At 39.9% G+C, this 22,356-nt stretch overlaps 1 protein-coding gene across 15 annotated transcripts in view; it reads left to right on the top strand.

Annotated features, from left to right (window-relative positions):
• The window catches only part of EYA1 (EYA transcriptional coactivator and phosphatase 1), a 335,785-nt gene that overhangs the window by 295,063 nt on the left and 18,366 nt on the right, over positions 1–22,356 (top strand). For 14 of the 15 annotated variants that reach the window (XM_017962096.3, XM_017962101.3, XM_031669626.1 and 11 more), the window contains 4 exons: positions 20,573–20,631; positions 20,744–20,904; positions 21,863–21,977; positions 22,083–22,204. In XM_017962096.3, coding sequence (XP_017817585.1) covers positions 20,573–20,631; positions 20,744–20,904; positions 21,863–21,977; positions 22,083–22,204 — 457 coding nt within the window. The other variant, XM_017962105.3, reaches the window with a different exon arrangement.

Below are 22,356 nucleotides of genomic sequence, written 5' to 3'. Positions count from 1 at the left end.
CCATAACAGGATCCAGTAAATATATATGGAATAAATAATAGAAATATATGTTGACTGTCTTATGGAAATATAAATTCTAGAAGTTTAGCATTGATTGTTTGTGGAATTTGGGGGTTTATTTTTTATTTATTTATACTTTTCTGTATGTCCCAAATTCTGTAAAGCATATACTTATTTCTTCGGTAGTCAGAGACAAACAAATACTATTTTTAAAAGCTACAGATAATATTAAAGACAAAACTGAGCAAAACATAATGAATCAAAGAACTAAGATTATTGCAATTCATTCAGAAATACATAAAGAAATAGCTCAACAGAAGAAATGAGCAAAAACCACCAACAGATAGTTCACAAGAGAAAGGCATTCAAATTATCAAGCTACAGATGAAAAATGTTGGATTTCACTTGTAGTAATCAATCAGGGCAGATCACGAGGTCAGGAGTTAAGAGACCAGCCTGGCCATCATGGTGAGACCCCATCTCTACTAAAAATACAAAAATTAGTTGGGCATGGTGGCGTGCACTTGTAATCCCCAGCTACTTGGGAGGCTGAGGCAGGAGAATCCCTTGAACCTGGGAGGCAGAGGTTGCAGTGAGCCGAGATCATGCCACTGCACTCCAGACAGACAGTGACAGGGTGAAACTCCATCTCAAAAAAAAGAAAAGAAATGTCAAGTCAGACAGCCTCTTGAGCATCAAATTGGCAAAGGTTTAAAATAAATAATATGTTCTACAATGCAGTAAGATGAAAACTTGTGTACATTGCTGTTAAGGATATAAATGGATACAAGTTTTCAGAAAAGCAGTTTCATGATATGTATTCAGAACTCTGATGTGCTGATCCTTTTACTCAAAATTCCACTTTTAGCATCATTTCTAAGAAAATAGAATTACAGACAGATAATTAAGATAATAGCAATAAGCATTTGTCAAACACTTGCCCTATATCTTTTACATACATTATTCCATTTAATAGCATGATATTTCTACTATACTAACACTATTAATGTCTTAATTTTATAGAGAAGCCAGGTGAAGCTTAGGATAGGTCAAACAAAACTTGTCTAAGGTCACACAACTACAGAGTGGCAGATTCTAGCTCAGGTCTGACACTTTCCAGAAATCCACTCAACCCCACAATATACCCACCCCCCATGGTGTTTTTTACCACTACAATAGAGAAATATTTTAAATATCCAGTAACAGATTAAAAATGAAATAAATTACAATACATCCTTATAAAAATTGTTTTAAGACAGTTTATTGTATATAGGGAAGGTATTCATGGTCGATTTCAAGTTTTAAAAATTAGCTCTAAGATACAGTCGAGCCTATTCAACATGTCATACCTCTTCAGCATGTATGGCATATTTAAAAAGTGTAAAATTCGGCCAGGTGCTGTGGCTCATGCCTTTATCTCAGCACTTAGGGAGGCTTGGGCAGGCAGATCACTTGAGATCAGGAGTTTGAAACCAGTCTGGCCAACACAGTGAAACCCCATCTCTACTAAAAATACAAAAATTAGCTGGGCATGGTGGCGTGCACCTATAATCCCAGGTACTCGGGAGGCTGAGGCTGGAGAATCAAACCCAGAAGGTGGAGGTTGCAGTGAGCCAAGATTGTGCCACTGCGCTTCAGCCTGAGTGACAGAGACGATTTCAAAAAAATAAATTACAATAAAATAAAAAGTGTAAAATTTGTATTCAACATGTATGGCATATTAAAGAAAAACTGGAAGGGAATAGATTTTTTAAAAGCCACTGCGATATAATTTCAAGTTTAAAAGTGATCAGTCTACAAAATGAATGATAGTATGTAATCCGGATTTAATGTCTATGACATATTAAAGGTCATATTTACAAGTTGCCAGTGGTTATTTCTGGGTGATGGTGCTATAAATGCCGTATCTCTGTGATGTTTCAGAACCGAGATGCTATAGCATCCAATAGTCTCTTTATACTTTGTCATTTCTTTCCGTCATTCAATATTCAATACCTATTTATTGAATAACTATTAAGTACCTAGGCACAGTTCTAAATACTGGGGATACAGCAATGACTTTATTAAGGACATTCTCCTTACGGAATTAGTACTGTGGAAGAGAAGTACGAAATAAACAGTATGTAAATAAAATACTTTCAGGCAGAGGTAAGTGCTATGAAGCAAATCAAGCAGTACTGACTAAGGGATGAATTGGAGTGGGGCATTGTTAGCTGAGATGATCAGGAAGAGATGTCTCTGAGCAGGTAACGTTTGTCAAGAAGGGAGAAGCTGGGAGGGAAGCAACTGCAAGGATATGGTAGGAAGTCATCTGGGGAGGAGAATAGTAGGAATGAGTTTCACTCCTTCAGGAAGTGAAAGATGCCCAATGTGGCTGACACAGAGTAACTAGGGAAGAGTGGCAGGGTCCCGATGATGAAGGGTCTTGTAGACCATGGTAAAGAATTTTTTTTTTTCTAATTGCAGTGAGAAGCCATTGGAGAGTTTTAAGCATGGACGTGATAGAATAGTGTTTACACCTTTAAAACATCAGTCTGGTTATCAAATGGAATGGGGGCAAGAGTGAAACCAATGAGACCAATTAAGAGACTGTCTCAGCCAGCCTAGGGGACATTAACTTGGGGCTGAGGATGTAGCAGTCTGGACGTGGTGAGAAGTCACAGGACTTACAGTATCCTTTGATGGAAATATGGGCAGAATTTGCTAAGGGATCAAACATAGGTGGGGAGGGAAAGCAGAATCAAGGATGAACACTAGGTTTTGCCTTGAGCACTGGAAAGGTGATCACACTTCTGAAGAAGAGTGTGTTGGGGGGTGGCTGGGGAGGAGTTGGATTCAAGCATCCTGTATTGAGTGTATTAAGTATGAAATACATAGTCAACCTCCAAGTCAAGAGATGACATATAAGCAGGTAGACATATAGGTTTAGATCTCAGAGGAGAGAGACAAATTTGAAGGTATAGTTTCAGGAGTCCTGACGTCATAAAACTAGGTGGCACAGGGGAAGGAATGAAAAATTGAGAAGAGGGCCTGAGATTGAGCATTTTGGCACCAACAATTAGAAATAGGACCAAGAAGAAGAGCTTAAAAGACAGAATTGTAGAGAGAATTCTACAAGGTAGGTGGAAAAGTATGAGCTATCACAGAAACCTGGAGAATAGTGTTCCAAGAGGAGGGAATGACACACTCCTGTGTCAAAAGTGGCCAAAGTCAAGGAAGATGAGGACGGAGAAGTGACCGACTGTTAGACTGGGTGAGAATGTTGGCTGTTAATGACCCTGATAAGCACCACGTCAATGAAATGGAAGAAATCAGCCAGATGGGAATAGGTTGAGAAGAGGGTAGGGGCTGACAGTGAAGACAGAAAGGATCAAGAATTCCCACAGAGACAGACACAAAGAGATGGTCTATGGTGTGTGGAGGGCATCATGGGATCAAGGGAAGGTGGTTTCATTTTTAAATAAAAGATATTTAGGCATGTCTGGATGTCAGTGAGAATGATTCCATAGGAAGGAAAATACATGTGGTATGGCAAGGAGAATGACTATAGGAGTGAAGTCCTTGGATAGCAAGACAGAATGAAATCCGGAGCACAGGTTACTTGGTGGGTCTTAGACAAGAAGGCAGGTAGCGTCTGCAGGTACAGTGCAGTCCGGGAAGGGGGAATTGGTCATGATCAAAGGAGCTGGTTCTCACTATAAAAATATTTACTGCACTTTATTAAGATTTTCTGCAGACCTCTGTCTGTCCCCCACTGGGAAATCCCTTGAGTCCAGGAACCATGATTTGTCCACTTAAATCCTGAGCTCCTGACACAAGATTTGGTACATAGAAGGCTCTCATATATTTCCTTTAATTTCTTATTTTCTTTGTCAAATAGTAGTCAATGATGAGCATTACCTTTATTTCTAAAAGTTAACTTTTAAAAGTAAATGAAGATTAATCTCAAGCTTAACAATTAAAACACCCAAGATATTAGACTTTCATATTACTTTAAGTCAGATTTCAAAATCTTTAATGTCAAGACACAATATACATAGAAGAGGTATGTTATAAAATGATACGAAGTGTGGTTCCAGTTTGGGGATTAAAATTTTTTTAAAAAGGCATGTATATGAAAATAAAAGGTTTTCTTTTTTTTTTTTTTTTTCTTTGAGACAGTCTCACTCTGTCACCCAGGCTAGAGTGCAGTTGCACGATCTCGGCTCACTGCAAGCTCCGCCTCCCAGGTTCACGCCATTCTCCTGCCTCAGCCTCCCGAGTAGCTGGGACTACAGGCACCTGCCACCATGCCTGGCTAATTTTTTGTATTTTTAGTAGAGATGGGGTTTCACCATGTTAGCCACAATAGTCTCGATCTCCTGACCTCGTGATCCACCTGCTTCAGCCTCCCAAAGTGCTGGGACTACAGGCGTGAGACACCGCGGGCAGCAGATAACAAAGGTTTTCTATTATTAAAAATGATACAAAAATAATTTCAACAATAAAAACTGATTTATCTATAGATAGTAGGATGAGAGAAATTTTCTGTTTTTACTTTCTGTATATAATGTTTCTTATAATTAGGAAAATGCTGAATGTAATCATGGCTCTCTTATTCTAGCCTGACTCAAAGCCCTGTGTTGTTTATGTGGTTTGTTAGCTTGCAGTTCTAGAGACACCAGAGGTGGAACTGGTGAATTCATTCATGAGGGCCCCCTTTGTGCCTCAGTTTCCCATCTGTAAAACTGGATGACGATATACCTCATTGGGTCAGTGTAAGAACTGCATGAGTTAATATCTGTTAAGTGTGTAGAACTAGCACTGGCTCGCAAGAAGCACTAAGGAAGTCTATGCTGCTGTTATTGTTTGTTGAGTGTCTTCTACATGAATAATGCTGGGCCAAGCCTTGTAAAGCTGTAGAGGAAGAAGGGAGAGTGACTTAAGGAGGGACTAGGGAATGAAGGGCATGAGACAAAAAGTGGTTTGCTGCCAAATTCTCATGTAGAATTCCAACAGAAATCACACCAGACACACCAAAAAAAAAAAATCTCTCAGTGGCGAATGACCCTGCTCCAGGGAGATCACAGAATACTTCTTCGGCTCCATCCTTATTCATGGGCTCCTCCCACCCCCAGTTGCATGCGGGGAGGTGTGCTGTTGGCAGTTAAGTAGCTACTGTATCTGGTTCCCATCACAGTGTGCTGTCCTTCATAGAAAATGAGGATGCTGGCTTCATGTCAAAAAGACACATGTTTCCTTGGTTGTGCTGATAAATGTCCTTTTACTCGTTGTCTTCCTACCTCTTATTTTGAAGGATGGCTCATGGAACTTGCTGCTGGTGTCGTGGCATGCAGCAGAGCCTGGCTGGGTATGAAGTCACTGTGGAGCACAGCCTCCCCTTCTCAGGCCGCTGGGACTGTGGAGCAGAGCCTCCCCTTCTCAGGCCGCTGGGACTGACAGCTCAGGCTGCTGGGCCTCCTTAGTGAAGTAGGAGGCAGGGGGCGGCAGGCCTTAGGGAAACTTTTCTCACGTCAGTACGACTCTTATTCTCCATCAACACTGGGAATTCAGTCTTATTACCTGCAGTTTACACATGCGGAAAATTGAAGGGAGGTGGTTGTTGCCCAAAGCCACTTGGTTAGGTGATGGTAAAGCTGAGGTTGAAACTCAGGTTTTCTTTTGCAAATATCATTGCACAAAACCTTTCTAGCCACGTCAGAGAACGTGACTATTCCTTTTTAGCAAAGGAAAGGAAGTCAGTAACACCTTGCTACTGTCACACAAGGATGCTGTGGAGCGGGGCCTAATAACTGGATGGGGCTTTCTTGACTGCATTCTTTCAGAGCTTTCTTCCTCGCTGTGTCTTACAAACCTGCAAGCCATAGTTGCCCAGGCAACCTAAAATGTATTTTGGAAATGTTGAGAGGTAGGTCAGTAGATAGACAGAGTAGATAGACAGAGTAGATAGACAGACAGACATGTTGTTGTAATGAATAACGATAAAATAATATTTGAGCAGCCCCTACATTACAGACTAAAAAGAGCTACTTTGCGCTGAATGTCCTCTTGCTCGCTCTATTCTGGACACTAGCTAGGCACTGAGGATAAAATATGAAATACATTCTTAGCCCTCAAGGAGCCCAGATACTGGGTAGAAACAGAAAAGTGAAATAATAATCCATCACAGCAATGATGGAGATATCTCTGGTCATTAGCTAGAGTCTGAGAGATGGGATGGCTATCCCAGATTGGGGAGAGCTGGCAAGGCAGAGTGTTGAAGCAGAGACTTCACCATGAAGAAACACTGAGCTTGAGAGAGCGTGGCATTTAGGAACAGAGCCTGTTAGGTGTAAAGCACAGAACACACAGAGAGTGCTTGCGAGATGAGAAAATGGAAAGAAAGACAGGAGCAATGTCATGAAAGATTTCGCACACTCTGCTGAGGAAGTTGGATTTTACAGTGGACGCCAAGGGTAATCAGTAAAGAACTCATAGCACTACCAAGGAGATGAGTTGTATTGTCAAGTCAAAGGTGTCAATAATGTAGATGAGAAATCAGCAGCGTTTGTTCGTGGAGACAGAGAACAGGGGCTGATGTGAAAGCTCCTGAGAAAGTAATCTGGGTAGGATTTGCAGATCTATTCAGTATAACAATTCAGTGAGCCAGACTCTTAGTTTCTGGCTTGAGCAATAAGGTAGAGATAGAAAGCCCAGAAGAATGATCTGGCTCCAGAAGGAAAATGCTGAATTCGGATTTGAGATATTGAGCCTGCAGTGTGTATTGGACACACAAGTGGAGTTCAGTGAGCGGGTGTATGTACAGATCAGCAGCTCAGAAAACAGAATCAAGCTGGAAGCCATCATTTCTGATATCAGTTAAGATTTCCCAAAAAGAATATATTGAATGAAAAAGAAGAGTCATATCTTAGTTTAGAAACACAGAATCCAAATATGTATTGAAAATTCCAGATTCAGAAAATTAAATTATTTATGTGAGGCAACTGTGGCCATTTGGAGCAGCAGTTATTCCAACAGGCTGTTAATTAACCTGTCCGTGAAACTGGCTTCCTACTTTTGCCATGGTCTCTCTATTCTGTTGGGTGCAACAACCAGGAACAGTGTGGTCTGAAGGGAGAATGAACACAGATGGAGAGACCTGGGTTCAGTCCTGGCTTCTTGCTAATGTGTGACCTCCACACAGTCAACCCTGACAGGCTTCAGAGAGGGTGACAGGTAGGTGTGGAGTTAAGGGAGACAACAGAATCTGGAGCCCCTGGCCGGTGCCTGCCGCATGTTGGTGCCTCAGTGAATAATGGAGTGTCTTCCTTTCTTGATGAATGGAAATACTTCAGCACTCACACAGTCTGCTGGATTGCTTCGGTTTATTTTAAAGTCGTGTGAAATTGACCTGTCAGTGTCACCTATGACAGGCTATTGGTTTAGATCTTAGATTTTGACAGGTGCTTGCTAATCTTCAATCTGTGAGTGAGTCACTGCTTTGTAAAGCCAGCTTTTCCTCAGTTACCTTCATAGGAAGTTTGCTTAGTAGAGAAAGGAACTCAAGGTGCCCTTAGACTTTTTAAAAAATTTTTTAAGATTGAATAGTGCAAGAGAAGGCCTGTATGCCTGTAACTTCAACTTCCCCAAAATGTGTTTAAGTTGCTGTCCCTGGAGACTTCTCCCATTTCAGTGCAGTACAATAGGGCCTCTATCTGGGCTCAGTTCAGTATTCTAACAGCATTTCTAAAGAAAGGCTTTCTAAATACTGGATCCTTCTTAATTGTGTGCTACTCCTTTGTAAGGCAGGTGGAGGGTCAGGGTATGGGGAGAGCATGTTGCTTTTGATCAACATTATTTTATAATGTTTTGCTTCTTCAGAAATAATCAACTAAGAATTAACTTCTGGAATTGGTATTTTGTCAGAAAGTTAAATGGAACTCTTCTGTCCAAGATATCATCCTTTTCAATTGGTAGCAGACAGCGTGGACTGGAAGAATATTGACAGTGGTTACTTCTGAGGGATGGAATTGGAGATGAATTCTTTTATATGTTTTTTAGTACTGCATGGATTTCTACATTAGTATGTATCATTTTATAATCAACATAATTTATTTCCACAAACTAACTTCAATGACACTTCAGTGACAAAATGCACTAACATTATTAACTTCTGATTGGGTCATCGATTCTTTCATAATCAAATCCTGTCACTCAGATAACCTAGAAGGTTTCAGTCTATGATATCTATGTGCTTGGTCCAGTGTTAGAAAATAAGTAGGAAGAAAAAGACATGTAAAAGATGGTCTCTTTTTCAAAGAGTTTATCTGATAGTGTACACAGAAGTTGTCTGTGTAAGTCTTTGTTTGCTTTGCGTCAAATGCAGAGTTTTCAGGAGAATTGGAAAGAACATGAAATACACATGACATAAAGACTGACAGCTGGTAGGCTGTCAATAATGGTAATTATTATTGAGACAGTGGGTTGCAGAGAGTATGTCAGGGATAGAGAAGGGAAAGAAACCAATAAAAACTTAATGGAGGAGCCTTGCCTTAAGGGAGAGAGAAGGCATTCCAGCAAGCAGTAGACACAGCTATTGTCTGGTGCAGGGAGGCAGTGGAGGCCGGGCCAGTGGAGATTGGCCTGTCTTGGGCAGGCTGTTCATGATAGAATGTGAGGGATGCGCAGATTGGTAAGGTTAGGGCTCATTATAGAGGCCCTTGAATGCTCAATTGCATAGAAATATATTAAGTGTTTCCAATTTAATTTTCTAATACATCTATTGAGGGAGATGGACTGAAACAGGAGTAAAACATATTGCCTGTCTCCCCTCCCCCTAGATGCTTTTGCTCTTCGTTGGAGACTGCATTGCCTGGAAGAGCAAAACCTGCTTTCAGAAAAATGTATCTGAATATGCTGCCCAGGGTGGGCTGGAAGAGGAAGGGCTTTACAAGAATCTAGTATCTTCCCTGACAGAAAATCATAGTGACTGTCAATGTACCCTTTCTCTCTAGCCACTCCCCATGTTTAAAACCATAAAGGCAAGATCTGTATCTAATTTATTTTTGTGTGTGTGGTGCCTGGAATAGAAATAGGTGTTCAGTCCTTATTAGTTGAATGCATGAGAAAATGAATGAAAGAATCGAGAAGATGTGGCTATGTATTTTCTAGTGACACTGCTACAATTTAATATATAACACATATAATACTCATGCTATTCTAATGATACATAATATTTTCCTGAATAACATATAAACAACCAAAGCATGATTATTTATAGCTCTAAATTATACTTCTTGAGAAAAGGGGTATTTTTATAGGGAGCGAAAATATGAGTATAGACAACACTTTCCCTTTTTTTTTTTTTTTCCCTTTCAAGCAGCCAACTCCATTTCCCCTTTTAACACCCAGTGATTTGGGGGCAGGCATACCAGGGCTCCCCATGCTAGAAGAAATTTACCTCATAGTGCAGTTCACACCGAGGCAATGGAGCTTAAACAGTTCACTCTTACCTGAAGTCTTTGTCTTACAAAAGAAGATTCAGAAGGGATGATTTTGTGTGGTGGAATTTCAGACCCACGGATTCTTAGAAGAGAGAATTTTTGAGTAGGAAAGTGCCCCTCGAGGTCCTCTCTCGCCGCCGGGGACTGACAGTGAGGAAGGTGATGATGGAACCCTTCCTGCAGCTCACAGGGAACTGCTTTTTTAAAAAGGCCTATGTCCGGTTCTGCATATTTTTCTTTCTGGAGTCAGTAATAATTACGTGGCAGAGAAAATCAGCTTGGAAAAATCTTTATTAGCTTATTGACTAAGGATATGATTGGGCCTGATTTGTTCTGAGCTATGTGTTCTTTTATGCAAAATTGAGTGTTTCTTACTATTAGAAAATTATCTGGCAGTATAAGTTAAGTGAAGTTCATAAATTAGTCTCTTTTAAACTTTCAAAATTTCAACCCCACCCTGACCCCTGCAAAAGAAAAAGGCATTTAAAAAGGTTAATTACATGAAAATATTTCTTTACAAAATGCATTGACATATGGTTTGTAGTTAAATAAAGATGAATCTATACACATGTAATGGCATTGAACAGGAACTAATATTTGTTGCAAATGATTTTAGAAGGAGTGGAAAATTGCTCCAGAAAAATACACACACACACACACACACATACACTCTTCCTTAATGTATGACTTGTTTAATATTAGAGCTTAGAGTTCATTGTTTTATATGAGCAAAACAAATACTTTTGTGCAAATGAAAGCTCTAGTTAAATGCTTTGTGAATAAATTGGTATCCAATTCACTTTCTGCAAATGGCCATGAAAGTTAAAAGAAAGCCATTGCAGAAAAGGATGAAAGTTCTCTCGGTCTGAATATTTTTCCATGCTTCTGGCAGCAAGTTTGCAATAAAAAGAATGATTTTTATGAGATTGTGATTATTCACAGCAAGCCTAGAGTTGGTGTCACTATGAAAAATTCTTCTTTAGTAGATTCTCTCAGCAGGAATAATAGATCTAAAAGAAAGGAAACAGGAGTTACAAAGAACACTGACTGTTGCCAGTGACAAATTATGTTTGCAAAAATGATGAGCAAGCCTGTTGAAAATTGAGAAATAAGTTCAGCAGTAAATCAAAGGCTCATTCTTAAGAGTAGTTCTGAGTTGCTGTTCCAAAAAAATGATATTTATATTAGATGTGTGCTGAGTTTTTTTAATGTTCTGAATGATAATTAGTTTACACATTAATTCAGCCTTTAGTCTTTTATCTTCATACTTTGTTATATACCATTTGAAATGTGTAATATTTTGATGATAAAATTCTACAATATAATTTGGCATTATCAGCAAACATTAATGCATTGCCCTGTGTTGTATATGGAGGTTTGCACTGGTTCTGATACAAATTTATAAAATGCTATGTTCTCTTAAATTAACTGAACCATAAATGAAGCTGTGCATTTGGGCATAACCTTTTGTGTACAACATCAGCGGTAGGGACATAGAATGCATTGAAATACCTCTTACTATCGCATAAAACATAACTTAATAAAAGATGGATCTTGTACTAGATAGTATTTATTGTATACTTTTAAAAAAGCAAAGAAAATTACAAGTATCGATATCATTAGATCAAATGTAATATATGCTATAATTATCTTTTAATTATCTTTATATTAAAACTGTTCAACACTGGGTCTCTAAAGGTAATGGATTAGCTAATGGATTAAATAAGCTCATTTTGTTTAAAAGTTTATTTTCAATTTTTTCTGGCTTTCATTAAGTGAGACTTTCTTTTCCTCACCCTAAGGTTGAGAGTGTGAATAAAGACAAATATATTTAATATCATGTGGTAAAGAAGGCATTCATGGTGAGAAAGAAGGAACTCCAAGCACAGTGAAACTGACATATCATATTTATTAGCATTGTACTCACTAAGAAGGAGCTATCTTCATGTGATACCTTTGAGATTCTATAAGCCACACGCTAAAGTGATATAATGATGTCTTATTTTTTTAATCAGCACATTTTAAAAGGGATTAATATTATAAGAAAATATCAAAACTTTGAAAAACATGTGTTCATGCTTTCTTCTAGTTATTAATAAATTTGGGAGTCCTGGAAGCCTTTATTTATTTATGCATGTGCCAGATATAGCTTAAGCACTTCAATTTATTTTTTATCTTAACATACCATCTTCAGGAACTTTCAGTAAAGACTTTATTCTCTAAATAGTTTATGAATATTAGTATAAATAGAATCAGATCAAAATAGCTAATATCTTACCTTTGTTGAAACTTCTGTAATTCAAATCTTGTGTTTCTAATACAAGCACTTACGTCTCCTAGCTAATAGAAACATAATTCTAGTAAAATCTCTCTCACTTAGATAATCTCTAAAGGATATTATAACATTAAGTATATTAAGACACTGTTTTTGTTTGTAAATGCCATATGTGTGTTCACAAGTTGCATCTTATTGCTACCTTTCGAAAATAGATGCTGAAATTCCTCTTTTTGGTTTCTGAAATTTGAAATTTTTTTCTTTTCCCATTGGCTTGTATAGTTGTGTCATCCTATTCCTATCATAACACATACAGATATTTAAATATTGACTTAACATATGTGTTGGCACCAATAGTATTCTGAGTAGATAGAGTGGGAATTAAAAGATACATTGTCCAAGTATGTTTTAATTCCTTAACTTGCAATTCCCAAAACTGCCAGACAGAATGGGGCCAATTTCAAAACTCCTTTTGTATTTTTTTTTTTTTCTTTTTCCTGCAAGGAAGCATCATGGTGGGAAGGCCAGGGAAATAGGAGGTCACCAGGTGCACCCTAGACAGAGATGACAGACAGGGTCTGCCAGCAATTGCCAATGTGGAGAGGCTACAAACCACATGCCCTCCCCATCTCCAGGAGTCAAGGGCTTCCAGAGAGTCCATGATGGTGAAGCTGGGCAGAAGAATGCCTACCAGCGCTTGAGCTCTCCATGAGATCTATTTGAAAGTGCAGTGAGGGCTTGGACATGCCCTTAGAAAGCAGAATGGAATCATGCTGTTCTGCATCAGTAACTATAAATACACAGTACATCAGTTGGGCAGTCTCCTCTTTACAGAGAAAAACATGCAAGTAAAGACATGGTTCCTGCAAATTTACTAATTCATAGACAGAATGTCTACCACGGAGCCTAGACTTGATGTACCAAATCAAATTGTCAGCTAGTTGGAAGGCGGTTTCTTCAAATCTGTCCCATCAATTGCCTTCTTCCTTGACTACCCCTCTCTATCCTTAGAACTTCTAAATCATAGAGAAGTTTGGAAGATGTCCCATTTTACTTAGTTTTTCAAATTAGTTATGAAAATATCTGAGAGTTGGGAGTTATATCAAAAAACCACCATGGATACCATATCCACAGACAGATATGCATTCTTTTATAAGTGCTGCTAATGGCTTGACAAAATTAGCTTTCAGACAATTTGTGTGAGTTTGTCACTGAAGTACTAGAACTACCCATGTCCCATGTAGAAATAAACATTTTCACGTTTAGAAATAAGAGGAATACTTCTCTTTAGTGACCTATAGATGTCAAAGGTATCAAGCAAGTATCTACATTGCTCAACAGGGAAGTCAGAGCCATGGATGTAATTGCTTAATGATGGATAAGAGGGGACAGAGAACCCAGTGATCACTTCCTCTGCCTTGGCCAGCTCCGGCTGGTCTCAGTAAGCACACTGATGTAAAGACACAATGAAAACAGCTAGTTCTCTGCTGACTTTTATCCTTCCATTTTTGCTTTGTAAAGTATTGAAAGTATTGAAACAATTAGTTGGCAGTATGGCGCCAGTTTCCTCCTGGTAAATTTGGAACTTTGAGGAAACTATAGTCTTGATCAGCAGGATTTGGGCTTGTATAACTCAACTTCTTCAAAGACACATGTTAACTTTTTCATATTGTTCCTTTTCACAACATGCAAACTGCCTCATAGTCTTCCTAGAGTCTCTGTTTATTCAAGGACTTCAGGTTTACTCTGAGTTTCTGTTTCAAGTTTCATGTTCAGAAGTATAGAGCATCAGTGTCCTAGCTATTACATCACTTTGTTGGCACAGATAATAAGGCTCATTGTAACTGTCTTAATTCTCTTTATTAATTTTCCTAAACTAGCTTGAACTGTATGGTGTATTTTTACATAATTATGGTACAAGTGAAAGGCTTGGGGAGAAAGTACAAGTACTACAGTATCAAAGCAGAATAAATATTTGCAGAAAAATTCTGCCATAACTTAATATTTTGCATATGAGCCTCTGTACAAAATCTGAGTTATTCCCGGGGATTGGGCCAAAAGAACATGTCTGTGGCCCAGCCCTAGAAGGCCAGAGATGATGATGGATCAGAAAAAGGTCAGCTTGAGTCTTGATGCCAAGAATAATGACAGAAGGGACTAAAAAGGCAGAATAACAGTGCAACCAGAGTTCTAAGAGTAAATGGGCATTCGCCGCATGGCTGTGAGATCGTGCCCCGTGTGGCTTTCTGCCCACTCCCTATACCTACTCCAGAACTGGGATTCAGGGCTTCATGTGTTGGCAGTTTCCCCAGCCATCCATGTGAGCATTTTATAATCCAGCTCCATGAGTAGTTAGATGACTGTGAGCTGAGGGCCAGCAGTAACTGAAGCTGCTAATTTTATTTATTTTACTCCTCTGTGAAGCACAGGTGGTGTCACATAAGGGGAAGGCTGACGAGGGTAAACCATGGTCATTTCAATTTTGGTATTTACTGAAAGATGCTTGTAGGATCCTGTTGTGGAACAGCAGAGGTCTGCAGGCTGACAACTGCGGGCACAACACCGCACCTCTGGTGCCATCTACCCTCTTTTCAGTTTCCCCTGCTGTGACGGTGGCCTAATCTGTTTTCCTGGTCCTCAGCTCTCCTGCTTAGGACATGCTGTGGCAATGTGACATGCTAAAAACCTATGCTCCCACCACCTACAGTTGTACTCTCTACCCTCCATGCCTGGCAGAGACCCAATTACCACAGTGGCTCTCCCTCCAGGAGCGTTTTCCTCTGACGTGCCAGTCATTTAAAGGCCTGCTGATGACATGAAGGGTTGGGGCTTGTGCTGTAGGATGAAGGACCCACATCCATGCTCCAGACAGACCACAGACACAGAGCACACGTCAGAGTGGGGCAGACAGAGCTGGAGTCCCCTAAGCTCAAAGCAGCCGAGAAGCCCCAAAGGACCTAGGTCATGACCAGTGTCTAGAGTGAGCAGTTGTCTACAATGTGTGAAATTGAGGAGCCTGGGAAGAAATGGCGAGTTGAGGGTCAAAGACATAAGCATCGCAGCATTTATCTCACATTATTTAGCTTTTCTGAATCTTTATTTTTCATATCTGTAAAATGAGTTGTAACATTAAATACTATTGCATTTTCACTATAAATTCAACTGAAGAATGAGGAGTCTAAGTGAGAGAAACTGAGCGCCTGCCTCTGCAGGAACTCCACAATAAGTGTAAGGAATGCCTTCTGCAGAAGCCATTGCTGTGGGGGAAGGAAGAATATCCTCTACAAGGGATACAAAGTGCCAAGATGTGGCGCTTTGGTAGTCAGGTATCAAGGGGTGATGCATCTCTGGTATCTTGGGACTTCTGAAGAGAGAGAGACCAACCTCAGGCTGGCAGCAGTGGGCTGGATGCATTAGCAATACCCAAGCTTGGTAATTGATTGTAACATTTTTCTAGTGGAGGATAATCGCAACTTTGCCTTGCACTGGCGCTAGTTCTTCCACATAATCTCTCTGTGCTATGTGACTGTTACCAGTGGCAAATATCTGAGTCACAGGGCACCATATATGTTACCAGCGGAAGGTATCTGAGTTACCAGCAGTGAATCCCTATGGTCTGGAGCAACCTCAATTCTTACCTCCTCAGAAGAAAGAATTCAACTGGGGGGGCATGAGGCAGAAAAAGAGACTGGGGCAAGTTTCAGAGCAGGAGTGGAAGTTTTCTGAAAAAGGCTTTAGAACAGGAAAAAAGAAAACTGTGCTTGGAAGAGACCCAAGCAGGCATCTTGGTCAAGCGCAGTGTTATCCTTGAACCTAGGACTTTATATGCTCGCCCCGTTCCCCTGTGTCTTCCTTTAGGGTGGGCTGCCCGCATGCGCATTGCCCCCCTTACCCTTGGGAAGTGAACCTATGCAGTGTGTTTAGGAAGCTGCACGCATGTCTATCTGAGGCGTTCTTTCCTTTTCCAGTGGAGTGCCCCCAGAAGGCCATACTCTGCCATTAGATCTCTTAATGTGCATGCCTGGGGAAATTGCCTCTCCCTGGTGCCTGCATTCAGTTAACACTTAGTACAACAGGTGTGGACCATCAGGAAACGGCCTCTCCCTGGCACCGGCTGCCAATTTATCACTGTTAGAGAGACGATGTGATAATTACCAAACCATCACCCGACATTCCTAGTGGGTGGGGGAGAGCCCTCTCCTGCCCCCGCTCATGCCTAACTACCTGTATGTGAAAATTGGCTACATAGAAATGTTGATTATATATTCCTCTACTGCCGACTTGTTTCTGAGCCCTTATGCATACACGTTGCTGAATTTGACATCCCTTTGGGAAAGCCATTAACAAAAAATTACTCTTTTCCCACGTCTTGATCCCTTTCCAACTCTCATATCAGTTCTCACATCTGTGACTTGGGGGTGGAAGAAACATGTCTTCAAGAAGCTTCCCCTCACCTCTCTGAGACCTGGTCACCAAGCCCTCAGGGTTCCTTTGTACCTTCGCCACCCCACCCCACTGCCATTTGAAGGTAGAGGTCCAGCATGGATAGTCTGGGACCAAAAAGCTGTTTTGTTCCTGTCACCACAGTTCAGTTGTTAGCAGCCATCTCCAGTAGGCCACCATTTTATCGGTTTGATTGCTTCAATCACAAAAGCCACAAGGACAAGTGGTGGACCAGGCTGTCCCTCCTGATCTAGCAAAATATAATTTTAATTCTTCAGACTTTTGCAACTCTCTTTGGCTAAATAGAATGCAGGACGATGCTCATTTGGATCCTACAGAAGTTCTGCAGGATTTACCATGATTTTAATTAACTTATCACATGTGTAGTTAGTTAACTTCTCTCTTTCCCTCATAACCGTGTAAGTACCTTGAGGGCAAGGACTGGTAATTTGTCCCCTGCTTCCTTGGCAAAGCCTGCTCATTGCTGGGATCTGCAGACACAGGGAATTCTTCCCCTCCTCTGCCCTCTCCTGGCTCCTTCCTCCTACCTCCTTACACCAGGGTTCTCCTGCCTCAGGGCCTTTGAACTTGCTCTTTCCTTTGCCTGGAAGGCTCTTTACCCCACACCCACTTGGCATTGCATTTCTCCCTCACATACTGTATTTTGTTGCCTTAGCACTCACCACTATCCAGCATATGTACATTTTACATGTTTTTTTGTTTGTGTGTCGCTCCCACTAGAATGTTAGTTTCAAGGCAGTAAGGACTTTTCTCTGTTGTATTAAGCGCTGTATCATTAGCATCTGGAACAGTACCTGGAACACAGCAGCCTCTTAATAATTTGACATGTGCATGAATGGCCACCTTTCTAAGCTAAGACAGCTGTGAGTTCACTGTGAGTGCAGAATCTTTCAGGAGTCCTTGAAATCACTACCTCTGTCTTCTCTGAGGTCCCAGGCCAGATCCCCAAACACAGCAGGGATCCCTTGGGCATCTCAGACCCTTCCACTGCAAATTAGCACATAAAATATGCTGAACTGGAGTGGCCCCTAGAAATGTGAATGTTGTCCCAAGACTTGGATTCAATAATGATTTCGTCACCTTAAAAGTCTATCACATAATTTTGGTTGTGTATTTCCAAAGTTCATTTTCAGCACGTTTAGTCGGTTTTTGGAATAAAAACTTATTTTCCCATAGAATTATTTATGTTCTGTACCCTGTTGAACACCAAATTAGGGTTTTTAGGAATATATTTTGGCACCTGGAAATACATTAAGCTTCCATTTTTGTCTTTGTCAGCAGATTCTTCCAGGAGAGCTTTAAACCTGGTTGCTGCTGTTGGTTCACAGTGCCCAGAGCCCCTTCTGCCTAAGCCATGGACTCTGAAATCAGGCCCTGCACCCTCCCTCAGTTATCTCATTGACTGGGTTTAAAACAAATTTGGAAGCTAAAAGCAACCAAGTCCAGAAGGCAAAAATGAGAACCTAAAATTCGGCTCTAAAGAAGACAAAAAGCTAGAGAGATGGTGTCTGAGAAATGGGAAAGTTTCTCCCCATGGAAGAGGCTGAGTTTCAGGATATCTGATGGGAGGAGACTGCAGTTTCTCATTTGAGAGCTGATGGACTTACAACAGGTTAACACATTGTGCAGTTCTGCTGTGGAATATTGCAGTATCTTAATATTCCTTATTCTTTTAGCAATTAAAATTGTTAATAAGCATTAAGATAGTAATATTATAGTTTCTCAAGATTTAAAACAATTTTTTAAAAACATACTTCCCAAGGCATTTTATGCCATTATTTGTAAGTTCCTACAAAGACACAGATAATGAACCCTCAGTAGGTATTTTATGTATTTGAAGTTTGTACAATATAGTGTTTTTCAATTCATTAAGTGAAATAAGTAACAATTACATAGACACATTTTACATAGATATTTTAATGATTTTTTTTTTCATTCCTGGAAGTGCTGATGAGGCCCCTTAGAGATTACTCTGGATTTTTAAATCTCTTTTAATTAAAATCATTCTACAAAAATTCTGATAAAGAATGAGGATTTCCTTGTTGTCACTACACCAAACCTTGCTTTAATCAATCAAGTCACTGTGAAGTGAGTTTGCTATCTGCAGGTAAAAGCTTGAAGGTGTTGACACTAAGAGCTAAGCTAGAGATTGAACAATACTTCAAATGAAGTCCTCAGCCTGGGAACAAAACGTTTTAAATGAAGCTGGCAGGAGAAAACAAATACAGGATGTGGAAGAACAATAGCAACAATGGAGTCGTTAACAGTTATTAGAGGATAACTGACTTCTCTGTTAGTAATGAAGATTTACAGCTAAATTAGTTTAAGAAAAGCGTCTTAACACCCTGCTTTTTCAAAAAACTCTTCACACCCTCAGAGGTAACCAGGGAATTCCAGGTCAGTTTTGATTCCTTGAATTAAATTCTTTTGAACATATATTTTCCTCTTCTACTAGTTCCTCAACTTCCTCCTCCTTTTTGTTCATTCTCCCAAGAGAGAAAATTTCTCCATCATGGCACTATGGCCTTCCCCTCTCCCCCCACCCCCAACGCTAACCACATGCTCTAAAGAAGTTTACCAAAAACATAAAAATTGCATTTCTGGTTAAATATCAGAAATTTCTACTCACGATTTAGTATGTTGTTGAAAACACAAGCAATCATCATTCATCTTCTAAAATAAGATTAATAAATGAGAAGTTCCCAACCATGTTTTCCAAGAATGACCTGTTTTTAAAATGTTAAATTCACAGTCAGCATGTGAGGGCTCCTAGACTTGCTTTTCCTTTTCTCTTATCTGAGGTTATGGACCTCAGGAGAGCAGGGGAGGGTTACAAGGTCAAAGTCTTTTCCTCCTTGGAACTTGCTGCGTGCTGGGAGAGGGCTGCCTGGAAAATAGATGCTTTAGAGAAGAGGTTGGGGGTCACGATTTTAATTCTGTTAAGGAACAGCTGGTTTGAGTTTCTTTCCACTTCTATCTCCTCCTCCCTTCCTCACAAATCCGTGGAGAGAGAAGAGTTTGTTCAGAAGGAACCGGTAACATAAAAATATACCTTCTATTATTGTAGTGCTTTCCAAGTGTCATCTTCGTTATGAAGTTGAATCTAAGAGCTAGAGAGATGGGCTAGATTTTATAAAATTAACTCTATCTGAAACATGACCATATCTTCAGCCAAAAAGAACCTTTTAAAAAACAGGATGTGTGCCTGGAAATTTATTTTAATAATATTTTTCAACTAAAACTTTAATGGAAATAAGTACAATAAAGGCCTCTAGTGTATTTGGAGCCTGACTGCAAAGAGAGGAACATGACTGAAAGATGAAAGCAGCCAAGTTGGGGGTGTTAAGTTTCTGGACTAGAGTCCTTGTCTACCTTCAGGTTAATATGCCTTCTTCATTCATTCAACCAATGTTTATTGAGTGCCTGCTCTTCCCACAATTCGTCTGGGGATACGGTGGTTAAGATATATGGGTGCTCCGATATATCTGCAAACAGGTGCAGAAACGTTAACTGGGTCCAATAGAGCTTTAGTCCGTAAGTATGGCTTCCTATTCTAAGTAGTTTACACAGTTTGGGATTTAAAAATGAGATCTGTTCAAAATAACATGCCATAATAAACTCATAAATCCAACGAATATGTAATAATAGTAAAACAGCTAAAAATAACACTAAAAATGAAAAAAAAAAAAAAAAAACCACCTAAACAGTAAAAAAGCACATGGTTTGATTATTTTTGTTTAGGTTTTGAAGTCTCCCATGGTTTTTTATCGTGCCCATGTTTACGTACACACACACAGAGCGAGAGAAAGAGAGAGAATAAAACTCACTTCTCTCAAATAAATGGAAACCAGTAACAGATTTTTTGTCTGAGCTCCTCAGCACACTGGCCTCGGGCTGTGTTGGTGTGTGGCTCAACAGCAATCAGAGGTCATAATTTCATTGGCAGTTAGCATCAGGTTTAATTTTTCTAGCATGTTACATTTACCAAAATGTCTGGTTTCAGTTATGCTTAGGCACTGACTGAATCAGCTCTGAGCAGCATGATGGCTTAAGGTACCTGAGGTTTATGGAACACATATGCTAATTGTTTTCAATCACTTTCCTTTCTAAACACAAAAATGTGTTTTCTGAAGCTGAATAACAGTAGTCCTTAATGACATTGCTTCTTTCTTGTAGGAGAGGACCCTAAGTAGGTAAAAATGTCAATTTTACAAGACTGCCACCTACTGATTGAGATAGTTGAAAAACACTCCAATTAAGGTGCTTTAAAAAATATGGTTTTTCCAAAACAAAACAAAAAAAATTAGGAGCTCTTAAAACATTGACATGTATCATTTTAATCACATTTTAGGAATGTGACCAAGTCCATATAGATGATGTTTCTTCAGATGATAATGGACAGGACCTAAGGTGAGCACCCTTGAATGTGAAGTGACCATCTCCCTTTTATAGTTTAATTACTTACCTAATTAAGATGAACTTTCTGTTTGGTTAACTTTGGGCTTTTCTTGCATCTAAATAGCACGTATAACTTTGGAACAGATGGCTTTCCTGCTGCAGCAACCAGTGCTAATTTATGTTTGGCAACTGGTGTACGGGGCGGTGTGGACTGGATGAGAAAGCTGGCCTTCCGCTACAGACGGGTAAAAGAGATCTACAACACCTACAAAAATAATGTTGGAGGCAAGTGATTACCACCAGTATCTCAGCGGGTTAAGATAGTCTAAATACAATTCCAAAAGTACACTTTTGTGTCACACTGCTTTGAATATAATAGGTTTTTTTAGGGCAGTTTCGTCTCACTGGCCATTATTCTGCTGTGATTTAGTGACAGAAATATTGGACAGGAGCCAGCTGCCCTGGCTATTCTAATCTAGTCCTGTTTCTCTTACTTTGTGATGTGACCTAGGGCAAGTTTCTTGACCTCTCCGACATTCAGCTGTCCTTTCACGGAAGGATTAGCATCCTTCGAAGAATTAGCAACCTCTGCCCAAATCACAAGATAGGTTGTAAATCTCCTTCTACCGGGTAAATACTTGGATTAGTTTGAATCTTTTGGGTTTGGTTCATAATGGCTTCAGCATGAAAATGGAATACAGTGACTTAATAATAAAAAGTTTAGGGATGAGTTTGGTTTCCTACATGGCTATAGGCAGATGCTGAAATGATGCTGTCCAGGAAGCCTGTGCCTTTCTTTGGAAAAGGCCTTTCTAGGTCAGTCCCTCCCCAGAGGTGGCAAAATGACCACCAGTAGATCCAGCTTTATACTCTACCAGTAGTTTGGCACCTCCATGAGGGGAGGGAATCTATTATTTCCTAATAGATTCAGCAAAAGTTCCAAGACTGACTTCCACTGGCCAAGCGAATGCTGTACGCCTACCCTGGGAGCCAGAAGGTGGAGTCACCTCTGCCCAAACTACAGTTAGAGGAGTGTGGGAGAGTAGGTTCCCCAAAAAGAAGAGATGACTTCTATAACCAAACCAAATAAATACTTGTCAAATGAATGATACTATGTGAAAGATACTTTATACTATAAAGCTTGAGGCTAGTATTCACAGTACTCTTTAAATGTTAAGTATTTGTAAAGTCAAAGAAATATGTTGGTAAGGAAGTAGTTCATCATGTGCTTTTAAATCCTCAGGTCTGCTTGGTCCAGCTAAGAGGGAAGCCTGGCTGCAGTTGAGGGCCGAAATTGAAGCCCTGACCGACTCCTGGTTGACACTGGCCCTGAAAGCACTCTCGCTCATTCACTCCCGGTGAGGCTCTCTGCAGGGCCTTTGCCAGGAAATGGGCAATGCTCATGCTTGTTCATTTTGGAGATTTATTTTTCAACAGTCTTTTTTTTCTTTCTGTTCTCACAGGACAAACTGTGTGAATATTTTAGTAACAACTACTCAGCTCATCCCAGCACTGGCGAAAGTCCTGCTATATGGATTAGGAATTGTATTTCCTATCGAAAATATTTACAGTGCAACTAAAATAGGTGAGCTTTTTTTTTTTTTCCTTTTTAACAAGCGGCTCTTTTCCTTCAGGGTAATGAAAGGCAATAAATGAAACTTTTTTTCCAGAATGCTACATAGGTCAAAAAAAAATGCAAGAATAATTTAACCAATTTGCAAAACTGGATTTAGACAT

This window comes from Papio anubis, chromosome 8, assembly GCF_008728515.1.
Source record: "Papio anubis isolate 15944 chromosome 8, Panubis1.0, whole genome shotgun sequence".
NCBI lineage: Eukaryota > Metazoa > Chordata > Mammalia > Primates > Cercopithecidae > Papio > Papio anubis.
Note: the sequence above shows the minus strand (reverse complement) of the source record. Positions and strands in the feature narration are given on the sequence as shown.